Genomic DNA, 22317 nt, shown 5'->3' on the forward strand with positions numbered 1-22317 from the left:
ACATTTACATTCTTTCCCTCCTCCCACATTTGATGCAATTCAACTGGAAGAGAATAAAGTCTTCTCAGAAAAATAGCCTTTTTAGGGTTTTTTTTGTTTGTTTAGGGTATGTTTGTTTAAACAGGGTTCTGAAAAACCACATAGGAAAAGTACTGATCACTTTAATCAGGTTTAGTAGACTACTCCTTAGGGTAGAAAAATAATTTTCCATTAAAAGTGTTTCTGACACTGGGAATGGGAAGCAAAGCAGATTATTTAGCGATCAAAAATTTTTTTGGGGAAAATTTTCTTAGTGAAAGAGTTTAAATCTCACTGAATCTCTGTGGAACTACATTGCCCTGAAACAAAACAGATTTCCTGTGTTAGATGGTTCTGGATAGAAGCAAGGTGCAAATTTATTTGAGAAATACGAGGAAAATAGATCGAAACAACTTTAGGGGTCCTGCACCATTATCTGCTATAATGGTGTTTTAGTAAAGAAATATTCAGATGACATTTACAAAGATGAAGTAGTTGCAGGTGGAGTAGAAGTCCCCCGGGGTTTGTAGGTGGCAAATGTAGATGAATGCTTAATCTGGTTTTGAAGTTTTTTAGGAGAATTGATACATTTACTTGAGTTTGAATCTGGAAGTGATCTCTAGTTGGGTCCTCAGATGCCATCCCTGTACATCATGCAAGATTGATTTAATGACACAAATACCATCCTTTATTGATGAAGGCCATTTCCTTCATTCCAGTACAGGTACTCCTAGTTCATGAATTTTAGCATGCAAGATAGTTGTCTTGAAGTGTACTCTGGTTTATGGTTGTGACTTTTCTTGTCCTGGTGTTTCTGAAAAGCAAGGAGCAGATGTATTGGCTTATTCAGTGTGGTGGTCCTGGGAGCTTGGGAGAGTGAGCTTCATGTCTGTGTACCTTCCAGGAGTTTTAGTGAACTTCGGCAAATTCATGTAGCGACTGTTCGTGTCCAGACCCCTTGTAGGATAAGAGTAGGAGCACTGAAGAAGTACTTCAGCATAAGTACATTAAAGATTTAATTACATTCAGATACTGACAGGAGGAGGCCACGTGAGTACCCAGGGTACATCAGGGTCATCTGCAATCTGCATGAGAAAAACAGGAACAGTGATCACCAAAGTATTTTATTCAAATGCATTATATCTAGTTTGAGCCAAGAAACCTTGAGCATGGATATGACCCATAAAATGGCCCATTCCTAAAGTTCTTACTTGGTCAAAATTGCAATTAGCCTCAATGATAATTTGCTAGAATAAAGCTAGAGTAAAAAGTTCAGGAGTGGTTCCAGTAAATAACAAATAACGAAAAGCAAACTTGTTTGCTCCTCATTCCTGCATTCAGCATGTATCTGGGAAGGAAATAAATCTGCCATGCACCCCAGGGTAAAGTATATTAATCAACCAGTTATCTTGTTAAGGGAAAATAAATGACTCGCTGTGCTGACTGAATACATTGAAATGCACAAGCTTTGCAGTGCTGTTAGCAATCCGATACTGTCAGCCATCCAGGAGCTGCTAGAGAAGTTAAAATACTGGAGGAGTGCAGCAGCAATGTAGCAGTACATTTGCAAGCCTATATTACATAGTGTGGCCCAGAGCCAGCTGCAAATCTTTATTATTCAGGTATACCCTTTGGCAGGCGTTATTCCATTGAGGCAAGGGTGTTCTGCTCTTCCTTCAGCACCAAGATATGCACAATCTACAGCAGCCCTTTCAGTGATGGATTGTTATTTCATATGGTGGTTGCAACTTTAACAACAAAACCCAACAACAACAGCAGCAACAACAAAAAAGACATTCCACAGCAACAGACTATATTTTATCTATTTTGGATAATTTATTTTTATTCTTATAAGGGTGTGAATGGTGCCCTTGTTGAGAAAACACATGCAGAAAGATGCAGCAGGTTAAGGCTGTTTTAGGGCAGTGAGAGGGTGCAGTTAGAGTCACTGTGTTGTTTTTTATTGTGTTTTAAAAAGTAGCTTAAAATTGGACACATGAGGACACAAACATGCATAGGAAGAACTCTGTTCCTCCGTTCTTCACTCTGAGACAACCAGACACAAGCTGTGGAGTGCACAGGAGCCAAGCACTGTGGGGACTCTGCCAGTTGCTCTACATCCTCTAAACTCAGAGCTCAAGTCTTCCTGTGCCTGTCTTATTAGATTTAGCTGTAATATAAAACAGGGGATGGCACACTTCAGCACAGCAGTTGTCTTTACATTAGGATTCACTCTCTTTCCCCTTCCTTTAGTCCTGTTTCTGTTCATTTGAATTTTAAGAAACAGGCAAGGGGAGCTGAAACAGAACCCCTCAAAGGATAGCAGAGGGTCAGCTCTAATTATAGCGAGTCTGAATGAAGCCGTATGTTGAAACATTCATGATTTCTGAATTGCCATATGTGTTTCTTAGATATACTGTTATTTCTTAATAGGTTCCAAAAGGTGACAGGAGACTACTCTTTCTTCCCTGAGGTACTTGGCATATGCAGGCAAACTCTACTATCATGTCAGAAAGATGTATGTAGGCTTTACTGCCTTGTAAGATATTTGTAGGTTTAAGTGGTGGCTTGACTTTGAGACAGCTGTTCAGAGGCAGCAATTCTAGAACATGAAAGGACTTGAAGTTAAGTGCTCTCATCTTCCAGGGAAATCTAAAGATCTGAGTCAAGCAGGTGATTAAAGTGATGTAGGTACCTAACGTAAAGATAGGTATTTCTAGAAGCAGCTCTGCAGTTACTCTGACCCTTTGAGGTCATCTGTCAGATCAGTCAGAAGTGAGAGCAGAAGTTGGGTCTGCTGGGAATCCCTAACACAGTCCTCCACCTGCAGGAGCAGCTAATCATTAGTAGCAAAGCTGTGATAATTCTCATTTGATTCATCTGATACTTTTAAAATCTAAATGGTTATTGAATAGCTAAAATGCATGCTGTTACACTGATGTTTAAATACAGAGGTTTTAAGTCAAATAGCCTACATTTGGCTTGAAACCCTGTATGTAGTAATTATTAGCCAGTAAAAGGTTCCCCGCTGTTTGTAGACTTATTTATTTAGAATATTTAGATTCCTTATTGATAAGAATCATATCAACCTCTGAATCTCCTCCAGGACACTTTAAGACAAGCTGCTAGTAGAATGTGAAACAAAGGTTTATTTAGAGCTCTCTTCAGCCCAACTGTCAAGCTGCAGGCAGAGTGGAAATGGATGGAATATTTACATCAATCCATGACCTGTCAAGGGTAATTCTCACCTTCAAGGAAAAGCTCTCTTTTGTGTGTATATAAGTACATGTGTGTTTTTGTTCACACACATAGAAGCGCAGGGGATAATTAATTGGTCATCTTCTGTAATGTAAACTATAAAAGCTGTGACTAAATGAGCTACTCTGGATAATGATTTTATAAACTCGTGTGCTATCAGTAGTAAAAAGGGAATTGCAGCTGTTATGTCAGCAAGAGGCATCCATGCCTTTTTCTTCTGATAGATTTTTATCCTTGCGTGTCAGAGTTCAGAAGCTGAAGGAGGGGAGGATATGTAACCTATTTGTTTTTCCTTTGGAGAAAAAAAAGCACAATACCTAGCAATAATAATAAAAGAATAATAATAAATTGCAATTGCACTTTAGCTGGAAATGTTTGTACTTTGTTGTTCCTGGAAGATGGTAATAATGCAGCATTCAGCTCTTGTTGTTACAAAAAAAGAGTCAAGGGTGAAGACCTTAAAAGGTGCTCCAAGGTGTTTTTTCCTCTCTCATTAAGTTGTTTGGAAAATGGCAGTCAATTCAGTGCAGTCTGCTCTGTGCCAAAGGAAATGGATTAACTCTTGAGGAGCATTAATATCAAATGGAGGGGTATGTCGTTAGGTTTAATTTAAGTCCATCTACATTGGTGCAAATTTCACCAAAGATGGGGAGATTATCCCAGCCTTTCCTTCAAGTTGGTAGCAGCATATTAACAAGAAAACCCAAAGTGTCTCATGTGTTGTTAGTGTTGACACATTGTGAAAGGGCTTCAGTGCTCTGATTCAAACCTGAATTAATTTCCCCAATAGAAATATCACATTGGACAGTTAAAGGAGGGTCTAGATGATGAAATATAAGATGTCCTAGGGAACTGCATGCTTGCAAAGGTGTTTGCTGATGGATATAGAATACACAAGAAAGAGCAGAAGCTTTTGAAGAGTCTTCATTGAGAAAGTTTACCCTGCACATTTCTCATAGTGCTGGAGGCAACAATCTTCTATTGTTTTAAAATTCATGAAGGTTACCATATGCTAATTTTTTCCTCATAAAACTTTTAATTATAGATGTCCTGGGACAACAGGTATACACATACACACAAATAAGCATGCAGCTTATGCAGGTAAAATGACTATGACTAGATGTGTGTGTCTATTTATGTATTTAAGCCATATTTCAGTGTCCTGTTTAACACTTCTGAAAAGGGATCACAACCCCTTAAGGATGCTCTGCTGCTGCATGGCATCGTAAACAAAATGGCTCTGGAGTTCAGCTTAGTGGTGACATTTTGGTTATAATGTCAATAAACAAGAAACCCCCCTGTGGCACATTGACTGACTGCCTCATCAAACCAGGAGAAACTGTAGTCTGTTTACATGGTTATGATGTTGCTTTCTCCACCTTACTAATTAAAATAAGGATTTTTAGCTAGGTCAAATATGCTGGGGTTTGCAACCCTACACTACACTGCACACTTTTGCTTTACATCTTTACCTTGTTGGGTTTTTTCTTTAGCTCAATTGCTGGAGAAAGGCACTAACATAAATGAAATTTACTCTGAGTCAGAGGCTTTGGGATTTTTGTGTGTGTGTTTTTAATAATATGTGTGATAGAAAGCTTTTGGTGCACAGTAGGATTTTTGTGGGTCTGGTGAAGAAGGCTGCTGATGTGCTGCTAAGCCAGGTAAATTTGTTGAATTATCTACTTGGAAAGACAAGCTGATAAAAATGAGGAAGCCGGGACTTTGTGGCCTGTTTCTGGTGTGAATGCATCTTCATTAAATGTACAGTCATTCATCGTCTCCGGCTCAGCATGATACCCTGGGCTAACTAACAAGATGGGTCATTTCAAGAGTTCCCTGGTGTCATGGTGAGGGATAAGATGACATAAAATGGAGTCACATCTTTAGAGCTAATACCAGGTGCACTGGTCTATCCCAGCATTGGTGACTGCTTCCCACTCCTTGTCAAAGCAGTGAAATGCTTTGGTATCACTTTGGGAATGCATCTAATGGTGTTGATAGTCCCTCTGACAGGGAAAACTGAGCAAAATATGCTGTGTGCTAGTTGGCAACAATAGTTTCTTTTGAAGCAGGATTATGCTGGCAAAGTGAATCTTCTTGCTGTAGACTGAGCCAACTTGCGACCACTGAATCCGGAAGAATTGATTGAAATTTGCCAAACACCAGCCAGTCTCCTGCAGAAGAAAATTATGTTTCTCAGTTTGCTGTCGAGCTTGCAGACTGGGAGAACTCCAGATTCTGGCTGAGACAGCAGCTACGTAAATTTAGGGGAAAGCACCACTCACCCCCACCTTCCCCTGAATTAATGGCTGAGAGGCTTAGGGATGCAGAGAGTTATTGTCATGGCCAAGCCTAAAGGCAGGTGTGTGTGCTCCTTGGAGCTCCCCTGGAAAACAAATCTAAGGCAAGAAGGGCTGTTCTAAAAATAATGCGGAGTTTTGTTTACACAATTTTTACAGCAGGTATACACAGAGGTGCTGAAATTCTCTTTGGTATGCCTGAAACTTGACTGTAACCCTCAATCTGAGTCTCCCAGTGTGCCCTGCATGCACAAGATGAATGTGCTCTCGTCTCTCCACCAGTGGCTTGTCTTAGTTTCTATGTCATAAACCAATAAAGCTGGTTGACATTATGGATTTGGTCCTACAATCAAACACCTCCTGAATTCCATGGGAATTTTGCAATGGAAAAGATCACATAAAAAAGCTTTGGTAGTGGCCTAGACCTGATCTGAAGACATGTACATTACTCTTACTGGTGAAGGCTTAACAGCATGGAGTTATGGAGGGATCTGATGGATCTTCCTTCACCACCTCAAGAAGAGTAGTGCCTCACAGTATGTTTATGACTTTTAAGTTCTATTCATCTCAAGAACATGTAACACTGGCAAGATGTTTGTTGTGATTGCAGCTAGGCACAACGACGGAGGGGAGTGTGAGGGAAGGTGGTTGGGGGTCAATCTTACACATGCTGCAGTGGATTGACTTATTCCAACAGGTGTAGGATTTCAGGTAGCTTTTTTCTCCAACATCATCTGTGCAGGCACCAACAGAAATAAAAGCTTACTGACTTCTACTTTGACAAAATAGTGTTAACTGACTTACAATAGGCATCAAACAGATCAGCTTACCCTCTTTAAATTAGTGTTACACTGATGATTATCACTGCTGACTTATGATTTTCTTGACAGTGTGAGGATGCCTTCTCTTGTCTGGCCCCATTAGGTTCTCAGACATTTAAAGGAATGTACAGGTATTTTACTTGTTCCCCCCAAATCCCCCACCAAAACGTAGCTCCATCTTCTGGGGATATTATGCACTACAGCTGAAAGATATTTTGAATACAACTCACGAGTCGGTAAACCCTACTGGTCTTTCAGCATGTTCTATGCTGGTAGCTGGCTATTTGTAAGGTATCCCTGTGTAATACACATTGCACATCTTGTCTGTCTCTTGAATATAGGTAGAAACTAAAATTTTGCTTTATTAATTTGTGCTGTCCCCCCCCCCCCCCCCCCCCGGGGCATTTCTGGTTTCTTATGTGTAAAGATAAAAGTAGCTGCTATAAGCAATGCATTTTTGGTAGTAGTTTCAAATGTACCTTGTGAGTGACTTAGATACGTTCATCATTGCTGTTTTCAAATTAATTGAAATCAGTTGATTTTTTTAAATTATTTTTCTCATCCTGGGGTAAAATGTCAGAAATTATAGAAATGCCAACCTGTGAATGCAAACTTCTGCTGATGAGGAAAGAAGTAGCCAGGTTTTTCTTTTAATGTTTTGCTGACATATGGTGCTTCTAATCCAGTGACAAATTAATTGAGTAGATGTAAAAGAGATGGACAGCGCTTAGCAAAGAAGGACAGGATATGCATTATAAGACAGCTGGTTCTGCCTCTGTTAGATTATGAAGACAATATACATCGGACAGCTAATGAGTCTCTGTTGCTGTCCGAGAATAAGATAGATTCTCCTCATAATAGAATTGCACACTTTGTCTCTAAATGAGGTTATTATACACACCATTGCACAATGTTTGAAGAGCTTGGTTGGCCCTTGTAGAGGTTTAGGAGAGAAATAAATCGGAAAACAATTGCACACAAGACCTTCAATCCATCAACTGCTCCATATTTATCCAAATTACCATTACGCTCTTCCAAAATACAAATCTGTGATACATTCAGGGGTGGAATGTTAATACTGGCTGGCCAGATTTTGACAGGGCCTATTTTTCTTTTGCCGTTGTTTTTAACTTGCAGTATAATCTTGTTTTCCTCAGAAGGAAAAGGTGGTAGTGGAAACCCCTTGTAGTGACGTAACAGCTCTCTACTGAGAATGAATTCTCAATTTTTACCACTATGCAAATTTCAGTCCAGGTCTCAGGAGGTTTTGATTTTTCCAAAGAAAACCTGTAAGCAACTTCATTTATAAGGAACTTCTCCTCAGTAAAATTCAGAGTTTAAGGGCAATGCTTGCAAGAGTAATTTATGAATTGAAGTGCTTCCATTTTTGGGTCCCAGCTTGTGACCATTGTAATGCGTAGTTTTCAGAACATGCTGAGGTCTAAAACCTTTGAGCTTCTTGAAGTCTTGAAGACTGGACCCTTATAATTTTACATCATCTTCAAAGTGACGAGACACTTCTGAAAAACCTGACTCAACCACTCAGCAAGGCCACGTGTAGCAGTTCTAGGTGATGTGGTGGCACCTTTTCCCACATTCCCCATGAAAGAATTCTGTGGTAAGAGTCATAGACAGAGCTTATAAAAAAGACAGCAAAATGGGGTTTTGTCAGAGTCCGAGTAAATAATCACCTGTCCTACCTCCCACTTGCCATTTTTGTCTGCTTCAGTTAAATTGTTTGTCTGCAAGTCTGACTTCCAGTCAAATAACCGTCCTTTTTAATTCCAGCTCTCCGGGTACCAGACAAGGATGGGATCTTGCTAAATAATGTTAAATAATAATAAAAATCTTAGTCTGACAGGGCAGATACTGAAAATCTTGTAATGTGCAAAGTTATGAAGGTGGTTTTGTTCAGAGCTTTATTCCTCAGACTAAAACCAAGTACATGCTCAAAGCACAGTTGAAGCAGCATTTCAGTACGTAAAGCTATAAGTGGGTCCGTGGTGTGGTTTCTGTTCAGGCACGGCTATATCCAGCTCCCACAAGTATACTGTTCCAATGTGAAGGAAGAAGAGACATGTGACAAAGAAAAATTACTTGGTGGTAATTGTGTTAGTCATAGTTGCTGGTGTTTATACTTTCTTTCCCTTTCCCAGAGCCCCTGCGGTTAAAATGAAAGGTGTTATATATATATGTGTATGTGTGTGCATGTGCGTGTACACGTGCTTTGCAGGATTTCCTTTGGAAGAAGTTATTCTTTTGTACAGTCTTTCCCTGACATTTCTATAGCCTGCTTACATCCTGTTTGGTGAAGCTATGATCTTTAATGTAAGGCAATGTGGCTCATAAGAATAGAGATTGCAATGTGCACAGTTACTAGTAATTAATTTTCCATCCCTGGATACTCCTCCAGCGACTGTTTTATATTCTCTGTGGCAGAGAGTGCTCACTGATGACAGTGTTTAAGAGTATTTCATTTGTGGCTCAAAGTAGTTGGATGTTTCTCTTAATGAGCTCTCCCACTGCTATCACAACAACTTTAAATACCTTATGGCTAGTGAGAAAGACTGACACACAGGCAGATTTGTTTCTGCAGATGTCTTCCTAAGTTGCATTTTTCAGTGAGGTTTATTTCATCACAGGTTGTGCTGATTCTATAGTAATTTTATAAGACCTTTCCCTCTTCCCTTTTTCTTAGGAAAAGGAGAAACTGTATGGGGAATTGAAGCACATCTTAGCCCGGCAGCCTGGGCCTGAAGCTGCAGAACAGTTGCAACACTACAGGCACACTCTCCAAGAGAAGACCAAGCAGCTGAAAGTAAGAGATGCCCTCTGTCTCTGGTTGGGGGGCTGCCAGGAGTGCAGAATGACTTCACCACTGATCCTGGGGAGCAGGGCCTCAGGAAGGTTTTTGATGAACAGTGTGCATGCCTTAGTGTATTAGATCAGGAGAATAAGGTTAATGCTGCATCTCCCCAAGGAAAAATCAATAGCAGTAGAGGAAATTTTTTTTCACATTATGCTAGTTTGTTCCATTAAAATAGAGGGAAAGTCCTATTAGGATACGAGCATGCATCACGATTCTGTAAATGCTTTTTGAGCATGGGCATTCTGGGACACTAGCAGTTTTCCATTAAGCTTATTCTCCTTCCCTTTTCTTAAACTTTTAAGATCTTTAATAAGCAAATCAAAGCCATTTTGTTTTCCTTTTAACAAACTAGTGGGGATATATTTGGAATCCAGTCTTTAACTCTTGTTATTTCTCTTGCAATATGCATGTGCATATTAGGCTTGCAACTTTTAAACAGATGACAGGAGTAACCTGTCTTAACCCTTTGTCATTAGAAAGGAGGATTTCCTGCTGAAGGTATCTTGTGGAAAACTTTGAAAGCATGATATTAAAAAGTGATTTTTTGATAGAATAAGCTGATCTTCCCTTGTTCCTGCCTGCATGAAAGATCAGTCTCCCCAGGAGTTCATCTACTTCTACTGCTCCTCTCATTGTTGAAGTCATCATCTCCTGTTCACTGCATCATAATCACGTCTATACTAACCATGAGGAAAAAAATGCAGCAGCAGATGGGCCCTTAGGAAACAAAGAGGCTGTTATGCAAATCTTAGCTTTCCATGGAGAAGAAAAACAATGTAGAAAATGTAAAATAGAAGCCAAAATTTTGCTAAGCTGAATGTGATTTCAAGTTTTCCATACGGTTCCCATTTGTCCTTAATGCAGTCAACTGCTACTGTGTATTTCAGGCACAGTATGCTCTAGTGTACTGGCATGCATGCCATTTTGTAGTGCCAGGTCAAGCTATTCTTCTTAAAGAAGGAAAACACACTAGACATCTTCCTACTTTCTTTAAAGTTTGCTGATTCATGTGAAAGTGGCATTGTATTCATATTTGCAGTACCTACCACTACTTTGCCCGTGTGGATTGAATTACTTCATATAATCAAGTGGATACCGGTGATAAAACCAATTATTATTATTATTATTAAATAAATATGTGCTTTATTTATAAGATCTTCAGTTGAGGTTTTCACCCACATTTGTATGCCAGAACATTGAAAGCTAACGTGTGTATTAATACCGTACCCCTAATGTTTGGAGCATATTTTACATGTTTTATTGTTGTTAAATGGCATAGGCTTAATTTTGTAAATTATCCTTAGGTGAGAAGAGGTGATCAAGTGAAATAACGTGATAGAAAATGAGATGTGGTACAGAATGGTGATTTCTTATATTATCCAATGTGAATGGGAAAAGTGCTTGTAAAAGTACTAACTTATGTGTAAATGAAACTAACAGCTCCTGTTCCTGCTTTTTGCCTTTTGTTTGTTAGGTTCTGTCCTCAGAATTGAATATGCGTGAATCACAGAACCAGGAATACAAACAGAAAATTGAAAGTCTTGGCAATGAGCTTATGAATGTGAAAAAGAAATATCTGGCTCAGAAACGCAAGGAGCAACAGGCCAAGTATGGGAAAATAACAGTTTTGTCTACACAGCTTTTGCATAAACTAGATTTTTATTTAGATCCTGCTTTACCCTTCTGATTGGAACATGGCCAAATTTGACTGAGGTGATATAATATTATTGCCTAATTTTCCTGAGTATTATCCTTCATATTACTTCAGTCTGGTCTAGATTTATCATGATCTATGGCCTGGACAAGAACATCCAGGAGAGATGTTGCTGACCTGTTCTGCAGTCCAGTTAAATTATTCATACCGATGGTGCCCAGAGGACACAGATTAGTGTCTGGTCTCCAATGTTGAATCATAGAATTGTAGAATAGTTTGGGTTGGAAGGGACTTTTGAAGGTCATCTTTAACTGAGTCTCCCCTACAATAAGCCAGGATATCTTCAACTAGACCAGGTTGCTCAGAGCCCCATCTGGCCTGACCTTAAATGTTTCTGGGGATGGGGCATCTGCCACCTCTCTGGGCAACCTGTTCCAGTATTTTACTATCCTCATTGTAAAAAATTTCTTTCTTACAACTTACTCTAAACCTACACTCTTTTAGTTTAAAACAGTTACCCCTTGTCCAACAGTAACAGGCTCTGCTAAAATGTCCTTCTTATAAGCCCCCTTTAAGTACTGAAAGGCTGCAATAAGATCTCCCCAGAACCTTCTCTTCTCCAAACTGAACAACCCCAAATCTCTCAGTCTGTCTTCATAGGAGAGATGTTCCATCCCTCTGATCCTATTTGTGGCCATTTTCTGGACCCACCCCTAACAGGTCCATGTCTGCCCTGTGCTGAGGACTCCAGAGCCGGATGCAGTACTCCAGGTGGGGTCTTACGAGAGCAGAGTAAAGGGGTGGAATCACCTCCCTAAACCTGCTGGTCACACTTATTTTGATGGAACCCAGTATACAGTTGGCTTCCTGGGCTGTGAGCATACATTGCCAGCTCATGTCCAGCTTTTCGTCCACTAGTACCCCCAAGTCCTTCCCCTCAGGGCTGCTCTCAATGCCTTCATTCTCCAGTCTGTATTGATACTGGGGGTTGCCTTGACCTATGTGCAGGATCTTGTACTTGGCCTTGTTCAGCCTCATGAGATTCACATGGGCCTACTTCTCGAGCTTGTTCAGGTCCCTCTGGATGGCATCCCATCCCTCAGGTGTGTCAACCATACCACTCATCTTGGTGTTGTCTGCAGACTTGCTGAGGATGCGCTTGATCCCACTATGTGATTGATGAAGATCAGATGTCAGATGTCTTACCCTTTTGATGGCAGAGCCTAAGAACTGTCCTGTATGTAGCTGTTGACTCTCCTTAACCAGTAGCAATTTGATGGCACGTCCCTGCTTCTCTCAATCCGCAACTGAGCATTCAGCTGCTCCTCTTGATTAAAAGCAAATAACGAGGATCCTAGTTGCCCAGTTTCTGGTACAATAAAGTGACCTAATCTGTACAGTCTGAGAGATGAGACTATTCTCATAACAGTCCCCAAGCTGGGACACCAAAACTCTTTGTGACTTCTGAAAGTGGAGTGATTGAATTTTACTTTTAAAGAGTTTCTTAATTAGATTTCTGCAGTTACATGACATGATCTGTTACCAAGTTTTTCTGTATATGCTTTTTATCTTTCCACCCCTTTCCATCCTCAGCCTGTCCCTTCCTCACACACAAAAGCCAACAATTCTCTGTGTTGCTGAATATGATTCAAAGCTGCCTGTATCTTTTTTCCCTTAATCATATTCCAGCCAGCAAACAATTTTGATCACTAAATTAGCGAAATTGTCAGTGACAAACAGTGACATGTGTCTATCTGAAAATTGCATAATGTTACCTTAATGTTTGGAATTAGCAAGAATTGTGCAGTGCTAATGGCTTTCCTGGAGCTTTAGGATCAATATGTGAGGCCACCATAATGCCTGATAATCCATTTCCAGCAGCTAAGTATCCTCTTCACAATAGTTTTAATGTTTCCATTTTGGACTCTGGCATCAGGTTTCTTTCTGTTCATCAGATGAGAAGAAATTCACCCATCTTGTGTTGTTACATTGTACCTAGAATTGATTCCTGTCATAACTATTGAAAAATCCCAATAACTCTTAGGGGCGTAACTGCTTTAAAGTAAAACAAAAACAGTGTGTGAGGTGATGGTGACTGAACTTGGGTCTGTTAATCATGCACAGTGAATGGAATTTCGTGTTGTAGGTCAATTAGTGCTGAAATCATAACGCTGTTTGTAGGTTCAGGATAAATATCTGCCATTAGTGAGGCTTGTTGTTCTTGTGGTCAGGCATGGCTGTAGCCTGGTGAGCATGGTGTCTTTGTGACATACATGTTTTGAATGCACGTTCTGTGAGTGGCGCTTCCACAGGATGATAGCACCTCATAGTTTCCATCTCAAGCTCAGAAGCTACCGGCACGGTGCTGACTTGCCCTGCCTTGCACTACTATTGTGTTTGTGGCAGACATAGTCAGGTGCTGGGCTTTGCTCTCCTCTCCTCTGTCCCTCACTGTGTTGTTCTCCAGTCAAACTTGTTGAACTGCATCCTGCTCTGAAGGATATGCACACCCCAAGGCATAACTGAGCATATCAGTCCTGGATAACTGCAGCTTCTCTAATCTCCAGGCTGCGTTTCGTGTTGCCCAGCAACAGTGCAAAGGAAACAACCTTGTTGTGCAGCCTTCCTTCTCCAAACTGTCAATTTTGCATGATGTGTCCTTTGCTTTCTGCAATACAGAGTGACTGTTGTACAGCCAAATCCTTCTGAAGGAGTGCTTCATCCCTGACATATAGCCATTCCTTTCCACATTATACCCGCCTTAGGCTGGTCTGAATAGGCACTGTTTGGGGTGTACATGCTGGCCAAAGAGCCAGGGCCATATGATTCCTACAGTCTCAGGTTGCTGTAAATCCCAGCTGACACAAACCCACTGACTTGATTTCTATCATGCTGGCTAATGTTAACATCGTGTCTGAAATAGATGTGGCTGGGTTTGCTAATAAAAAGAGGATTCTGTCAGGACAATAGCATTAATAGCATTATTGACTACCCTGGTATGTAAGAGAATTAATGCTCTCAGATAACCTCACACAAAGGTATCATCAAAAGCTTTTATTGATTTGCACAAGACAATTGTGGTTTGTGATTTAAAGTCTTGATACTGACCTAATGCAGCTTTCCATGGGATGCTGAAGGAATATAATGAGTGACAACAGGAATTTAGCTTTGTGTTCAAGCTGAAAATCCAATGTTTAAGATTTTGGTTGTGAATTTGAAATCCTCTTTTTCTGCTCTCTGATTCTGAATGTAGTATTTCCCAGGTGTCTTAGGCTTTCTTTCTCTTACTCTTTCCATTCTCTCCTTCTGCTTCTTGCACCCTTTCTGCTTCACTACTTATTCTACTTACTTCTGACACCAGGGTTCCAGTTTGATGTTGATAAGGATTGGTGAGAAAATATGGAGCCTAAAACCATACCAGAGACCTGATCCTGTGGTCCTATTTAAGTAAATAACTGCACTGAGGGATGTCAGTAGTAACTCGAAGCTTTTGCACGTGGCTGCTTGCACATTAATTCTGCATAATATATTACAGTAGCCAGCTGCGTAGAATATTCCATACAAATGAGCACATCTGTTGGCTGTCTCCATGGGAAGGAGTGACATGGACTCTGGATCATTTTATCTTCCCAAAGTTGGAAGCGCAATAGTGAGATGGGATGAGCCATCTAAACATAGCATGTTAGATTTTAGAGCTGTCAGCTGGCACATCCATTAGTGCCACAGTGATACAATTAAAACCAGCTATAAATGGTTGTCATGGTTAAGTTCAACTGTGCCATCTTTTGCCTATTCTCCCACCTCCATATGGGTAAAATTTGGAAAAGGAAGCATGACTAGTCATCCTACAGTGTTTCTCTGAACTTCCTCCTCTCCTGACACAGTTATTTAGGGACAAAGAGGAAAGTATTAATTCCAGAAAGTGTTTTCTTTTCCTGTAGTGGGGCCCGAGAAAGGGTACTGATATGACAAAGCTACATTTGGCCAAAGCGTGGTTGCACTCACGCTTATGTCTCAGTCTCAAAGACTAAAATAAAAGTAGTGGCATCAAGCTTCTTTGTAAAGCCTTGAGACCTCTGCTGTTTAGATAAACTAGGACTTCATAAAGCTTCAGTTGGTTAATTATAATGTCTCAAGACCTTTCTCTGAAACCTCCAGGTATATCACAGTAAATGTGAACTAGTGCCCTTCCTATTTGTTCTTCTGTTTTTACATCCCCAGTCTCATAAGAGTGAAAACAGCTAACCCTTGTTCCCTCCTCCTAAGGCCATTTAACCACCCCTGGATCCTCTGATGGAGAAAATTCCTGGGCCTATCAGTGCACCCACAGCATGTTGTTAGTTTTCTGCCAGTGTCACAGGCAGGGTAATTATCACTAGAACTCTGTTAAAATATGAAGACAGACAACACTATTTATTCATTAAAATTCAACAAAGAAAAAGTATCTCCCCATTGTGCCTTTGATGAATGTAACTGTTTGTTTGAAAACAAGCATATACTTGCTAGAATGGGATGGTGATTAGGAGTCTGAAGTCACCGAGCTCATATACAAACTTGCTCTAATGAGGTGCTCTGACCATTTTGGGAAGTAGCAGGTAAAGAGCTCATTTATTTCTAATTTCTAGTAGTTCCAAAAAGCATCAGTAAGCTTGTAATTAGATCCAAACAGACACCTAGTCTTGGCAGTTTAGCCCAACAGGCTTTAATCAACAATTTTTTAATGATCTCTTGATATGTGATGGCATGAAAATGACTTTGGAGGATGCAGATTTCCTTGGTTTGCAAAGGGCTACAGAATGAAAGATGTGTTTTCCTTTTCTTTGTTTCTATTTAAAGGGAGAAGGAACGACTCTTGACTGAAAAGGAGCCAAAGCTTCCACACAATAGGTCTGATGCTCCTCGCTTCATCGGAGCAGGCTTTGCACTCAGCGGACCTCTTCCCAAACTTACAACGTAGGAACGGACTCATCTCACCACATTCCCATTCCCCATGTTTTGCTAAACTCTATTTGTGTTGGATTGTTTGAGAAACTGTACTTTTAAAAGAATTTCAGAATCAACTTTCTCTCTAAAATCCATGTATTGCTTTCAGTAAAAGGTATTTTATAGTAGAATAAACATGGTTTTGGTTTAAAAACTGTGGACCAAGTCTGCTTTTATAATGCCAGCGGAAGCTTACACTGGTGTAACTTAATAATGGAGACCATGCACACACTTCTTCAATACTGTGTCTTTATTTAGCACTGTAACATCACAAAATGCCTTAATATGTAGTTATTTCCCCTTTCTCTGCCTCTATTGTAAGCACTCCATTTATCTTCGGACTGAAAGCACCTGAAAAAAAAGAGAAAACAGAAAAGAATCAAAATTAATAAGCTGATGTTTCAAGCCCTGCTGAGCAAATGCAAAATTAACAAGTCTTTACTTAGATGTACACATGTAGCAGTTCTTTGTGCAGGTAGTATATAATAGGGTTTATCCAGTGTTTGCTACAGTTAGTAAGATCAAGGAAGTTCGCAGCCACATTGTGCATTATTAAGAATACGATTCTATTTACTCTGGTAGACACAAAGTGGCATAATTATGTCTGTTCAACTGGGGAGACTGCACACACTGACTGGGATGCGCTGTTTTCCCACATAAACCCTTCTGAGTGATTCAAACTTGGACTCAGAACACGGCAAACTTCACTCTTTAATTTCTAGACACTTGGGCATTTTTGTAACTTTCAGAAATTGTTTTTGTAATGCAGCAGGAGCCCTCCAACCTTTTCAGCCAAAAGAGATTTAATTACCATTCATTAACAAGTGAAATAACAAAGTCACGGCATGAGGTGCTGAAGTATAGAAAACTTCCAAGCTATAGAATAAAATGTTTTGAAACTGATTTGTACACGGAAGCTTTTTCCCAGCCTGGGGGATAAAAATACTTGTCCAAAGAGATATGCTGATAAATATTTCACATGCATATAAAAAAAAGCCTTTGCAAAGATTTTGTTCTTTCCTTTGGTGGAATACATAATTAAATATTAAAGCTACTGTGGGAGACTTTTAATGGAAGTGTTTAATTCAAAGGAATCAAGTTAAATACGGCAGGGATCTACTTTGCTTTTACACTGGGGACCAGAACACTTAGTCATCAGATCCATTGTGTTTTTCTTTTGTTCCCAAAATAGCTATTATTGCTTTTTCACTGTCAAGTGCATTATGCTAAAGTTATCATTTTAGGACAGTCATGCTGTCTGAATTGCATCTTTGGTGTACCTGACATGTCCTTATAGTTAGAATAATTGAGAATAACTGACACGGGCACTTGAGTTTGATGGGATCCCAAGTAGGTTTTACTGAAGCTTTTAAAAGATTATATTTGTTAACGGTACCCAGCCTGAAGCTGGACTCTGCTACGCTTACTGATACTGTGAAGTAATTTGCACTCAAATAAATCATCAAAGTCACATTTATTAATGCACATGAATGAGAGGCACAGTTAGACTCCCAGAATACCATCATACTGTATAGAAGCGACTTTTTATTACACTCTGAATTGTACAGTGCACCCCCTAACTTTCCAGAGTAATCCAAGTCTGTGTATATCTTTCCCTCTGTTACCAGGGTTTAGGAGACAAGGTCTTACAATGGTCAGAGCAAATGAGGGGGAGTCAAACAGATGTAATCTGGTCCCTAATGACATGTATTTTTATGACTACGCTAACAAAACACATTATTTTCCATCTTTAGAAGTACTTAACAGTAGCTCGCATTGCACAGATTGGACCATTTTCAGAGTAAGAAACTCCATCCCTAAATGATTCTTTACCTGAGCTTTCCAGCCTCTATAATGGGTGGGATAGGATTTGTCTGATGACTTGCAAAGGTGAATTCACTTATTTCTAACAAGTGATTAGCCTTCTAGATTAAAAAAAAACCCAGAGGAATGCAAAGAAAAGGTGATTTTCTTGCACAATATGTCCTTCCAGTCTGTAGGGCTTGGAAGTGAGTGTAGTAAATTCCACATACGAAGTACAAGAGCTTTTACCGTGCTAATCCACAGTTTCAGGCATACAGATGTGAATGTGTTGGCTAATATCTCCAGTTTTATTGCATTATTTGCTTACTACCTGGGAAACTAAATTCACAGCTTAATTCTGAAAAAGAAGGTAAAAAAAGAAGGGCAAGGAAATGTAGTCATCAAATTATTCCCAGTAACTTTCAGCATAATCAGGAAAAGAATAACTGCAGCCAGCTTAATTTATAGTGCTAGAGAGTGAAAACCATTTCTGAGTTCATATAATAGAATGGATTAAAGCACACCAAATCCCTTCCCCCTTGGTCTATAAAAGTCAGGGAGCTTGAAAAATTGCTCTGGATGTCTGTGAACCCAGCTGATGCTGAGGTGCTTTTAGTGTTCAAGGATTTGGCTTGCGCAGCAGGGAAAGGCAGAGCGTTAATGAGAATATCATTTGTTCAGTCGCTTCTGCATTGTGAGCAGCAGCTCTGAAGTGCTCCTCCAAGTTTTGTAGCAGAAAAATGTTAATTGAATTCCAGTCTGTGCAAGATGTAAGCCTAGAAGTAGCGAGTATATCTTTAACTTCTTGTTCCTGTAAAGATATGTGAAAAGATGGAGGCGAAGGGCTATGATACATGGCACTTAAGTTGGAGGAAATCTTTCTTCACTTTAATTGGTTCCAATTGGAGCTGTAGTAGCTTGCACAGTATATTTATCCCAGAGTCCCTTTTGGTGAGCAAAGTATGCGATATTGTTCATTTTCAGAGCTTTTGCAATATATAGATAACATTTTAAGTAACTTCACATCTAACTTATGCTCTGATCTTGTCTGGCAGGTCTGTATTCATTGTGTTGTGTAGCAGGACACAAAGAAGACCCTGTACACTGAACTATCCACTCAAAAGCAGGGGTACAACCCTTCTGGGATAACCTGCCAGCTACCAAAGATATGGCACAAGAATCTAGCCCTTAATTTACACTTGCTTTGTGAATTCAGAGCAACGGGAGCACATACTACACACCTGATAGCATGTCCTGCTGCTGTAAACCTGGGAGCTGTTTGAGTCAATGGCAGTGAAAATCAGAGCTCAGGCTCTGTTGTTAAAAGCTACGAACTCCAGGGCAGGCGGAAGGAAAGGCTGAATACATAGCACCCACAGAGCAGAGGCTTTGCAGTGAGTAGAGCAGCAGGTGCTGGGCCTTGGGGCACTAATGAGCATTAATGGCTCTGATTAGCTCCACCTGGGCCCATGGGCCTCATTTAACAAGCTCAGCCCCATGGGCGAGTTTCTTGTGCTTTTCTGTCCTTGAGGGAGCAGCTGGTTCTTGGTGCACCGTGGCAGTAGGGCGTAAGAACGTTCAGTGTTGTTTTCTAAGTGTTTTTAAATGTAAACTGCTAGAGGATGGAGAATAATGGGTTGCACAGGAGATGGGGATGAGTGTTGAAAGCTCAAGTGAACAAGAGGAAAGGTTTCCTTCCCATATCCTGTGGACAAGGAACTGCTAAAGCGGCGTTCAGATGTGTGTCCCACCATGCTGCTTGCAGGTAGGTTACCAATAACTGTGTGAGTTCACAGTGGTGGGTCTCAAGATGTTGTTCTGTTCCCTTGCATTAGGGTGAAACTGTTGTGCCTTAAAGAAGGTGCAAGAAAGAGCAGTGAGAGCTAAATCCTTGGCTTATTCCCTATCTCTCATGTGAAGTTACCAGAGGGTAAAGTTAGCAGGAGAGTCAAAAAAGAGAAGGTGGGCAGCCAAGCCAGTGCCTGCCATCTCTGAAGTGTTAATGGCTCTTCCTGAAAGTTAGTCCATCCTAACTGTCTTTACCCAAATTAGAGTCTCTAAATCGCGTATCTTTGTATTTAGGCACTTTAGCAATTGAGTATTATTTTCCTAGCAGGTGGTTTAGCTGTTGTGCCATCTCCTCTAGCAGAGTGTATTTTTAGTGTGTTTCTAAAAGCAGGAGTTTGATTTTGATGCTCTTTCTGTTCTGCACTTGTGCGCTTTTTAAGCAGCTCCATGCAGATCAGCTACTTATGCTTATACAGAAAGACGTCAGGATCTCATCCCATGGGCTTGCTTGAGGAGCCTCATTTTCCCAGTGGGATACAGAGCTCTGCCTATGGCACACACTGGTGTGAGGGAGCAGGGCAGGGTCTGTAGGATGTCTGCACATGGCTGAGGTCAAAGCAGCTGCCTTTTCTTATCTCCAGCCTTCCCCTTCAATTGGGTTTGTCCCTGAATTGGACCACCTCTGTGGGCTTACAGGACCCACATACCTTATAATCCCTCTGCTGACCTCAGTGGGTTTATATTCCTCACCATGGGTATATGGAGCCAGCCAGATAAGCCTGTATGAGTGGGGCTGCAGCTGTGGGGCTGGAACAGGCTCCAAACCTATTGAGATCCTCCCCTGCCCTTTGCTGCTTCTCCTCTGCGGAGCACAGGGTGCTGAGCTTTCCCCTGGGCTGCTCTGCCTTCGGTACCCAGGTCCTTGCAGGCAGCCACAGGAGCAAGGCGGTTTGGAGGTGAAGCAGCAGTCTTGCCCACAGCTCACCCTGATGTAAAGAGGCTGAGTGGGGGTCTCCAAATATTGAGCAACCTCTGTAATGTGGCCACCCCTAGGGTAGGAGCTACACCATGGCTGTCTCATGACACAGCTCACAATGTGGGTGTCCCACTGGGTGCTAACTGGGTTGTGAGTGACCACAAGCAGGATGCTCAGGAGGGGAAGAGACAGTAAGTTTTAAGATGAAGGGGAGGAATTGCTAAACCCTGCAGACTGCTCTGAACCAAAGGTGCAGGTAAGCTTTGCTCCTGTGGTCTACCTTGGCTAGAAACAGCACGTTTCTTGGGCTGTTACACCTAACTGCAGGAATGGGATGTGCACCGTTGGTGTCAGCTCTCTGCAGGTTAGCTGCTGTCAGCCAGGGCTTTGGCAGTGTGGGGAGGCACTTCCACAGGGATGGTTTTAACTTGGTCTTCAAGAGCAATTGGTATTCTCGGTGCATTTGTGCATCCAATAGCCCCTGCTGTACTTGCTCCTATTTTCTCTGCTGCCTTGTGATCCTCAGTCCTGCAGAGCCTCCTCTGAGAGAGCAATGATGAACCCAGATCTATAAATCATGGCCAAATTGTGGAACTGTTGCTTAACCACGGTGTGTCTGTGGATTTTCTGCTTGGGATCCTCCTTATCTTGCAGCCTGAGCGCTTTCAAGGAGGTACCGCATCCGATGGAAGGCTGGCCTTGTCATGGCTGGTCAGAGCTTTCTTGTAACGGTGGCTTTCCTGCTTGCATGTCCTATGCTGGCTTTAAGGGCTGTCTTGTTCCCTCTTTGTGAATCCCAGATGAGCCATTTTCTTTATTTTTTACTGTTATTTGTTATTTTGAGATATCGTCAGTATTTTCTCTCTTTTTGTGTGTGTGTTTGGGTTTTTTTTAGCTCTTCAGCTTACCGAACATCCAGAGAGGTAAAAAGGGGGTGTAAAGGCTGTTTTGGAGGATGTTATTTTTGTAGTGTGGATTTTGGCAGATCTCAGTTTCTCTCCGAGGTGGTCGGGAGCCTCCCTTTCTGATGGTGGGCACTTTAATCTGCCCAGGTGTGAGGTGGATATAAACAACTGTGCTTTCAGGCGGTCTTGACTATTTAAACTTCACAGCTCTTCACAGCAAGAACCATTTCTCAGGGCTTTTTCTTGGCAGAAGACTAAGCAGTAATTTAAAGCCATTTTAATCTGTAATGAGAATCTCTTCATGGGGTTTGAATGCACTTCAAGTGAAGTATGTATTTGCAACTTTTGTTGATCCCTCTTAATTTTCCGAGTGTCCCTGTAGGAGCAAGGTGTGTTTGTGTAGTGGCAAAACACAGCTTAGCCTTCTTGAGAGCTGTAGGATAATGAAAGCAACAACAGTAAGGGAGTGGTGTACTTGGGATCAGCACTGGAAAGCAGGTGATCGATCATTCTTCCCTACAGAAGATATCGATAGTGGTCAACGTGTGCTCCTGTGTCCCCTCCTCAGGAACACTCTGAAATCTTATTCTAAGCCCAGAGGATTTCTGGAGGCTAAATGCATGTTTTGTTTTTGATATAAATAATTGAAGCACGGTGCCCAGCTCCTGTGGGAAAGCATGGTTTTCCAGGACTGCTTTGACATTCATGTGAACACAAGTGATAGTGCCAGAAGCTACCCTGTGGCAGCTGAGCTGCAGGAATCGACCGTGGGTATGTTCTTAGCTGGCCCTGATTGCAGGGTGAAATGTGTTTGCTTAAACTATCTTTGTCACTTCAAATGAAAAGGTGCCTGAAGCAGCAGTTTAAGTAAGCCTGGTTTACTTTGCAATGAAGGCAGGCTGCGAGCAAACATGCTCAGCTACTGCATCTCACCTGAAGGCT

The 22317-nt window shown here is 41.1% G+C and overlaps 1 protein-coding gene across 1 annotated transcript in view; it reads left to right on the forward strand.

Annotated features, from left to right (window-relative positions):
• Window positions 1-16974, forward strand: part of CFAP58 (cilia and flagella associated protein 58) — a 61128-nt gene extending 44154 nt beyond the window's left edge. The window contains exons 17-19 of the mRNA XM_061372390.1: window positions 9096-9215; window positions 10741-10874; window positions 15757-16974. Coding sequence (XP_061228374.1) covers window positions 9096-9215; window positions 10741-10874; window positions 15757-15877 — 375 coding nt within the window. The 3' untranslated portion in view covers window positions 15878-16974. The remainder of the gene's footprint in view (window positions 1-9095; window positions 9216-10740; window positions 10875-15756) is intronic.
• Window positions 16975-22317: the final 5343 nt, after the last annotated feature.

The sequence above is a fragment of the Neopsephotus bourkii genome, unplaced genomic scaffold, assembly GCF_033783945.1.
Source record: "Neopsephotus bourkii isolate Nb327-2 ecotype Australia unplaced genomic scaffold, CSIRO-AGI_Nbou_v1 NB_1615, whole genome shotgun sequence".
NCBI lineage: Eukaryota > Metazoa > Chordata > Aves > Psittaciformes > Psittacidae > Neopsephotus > Neopsephotus bourkii.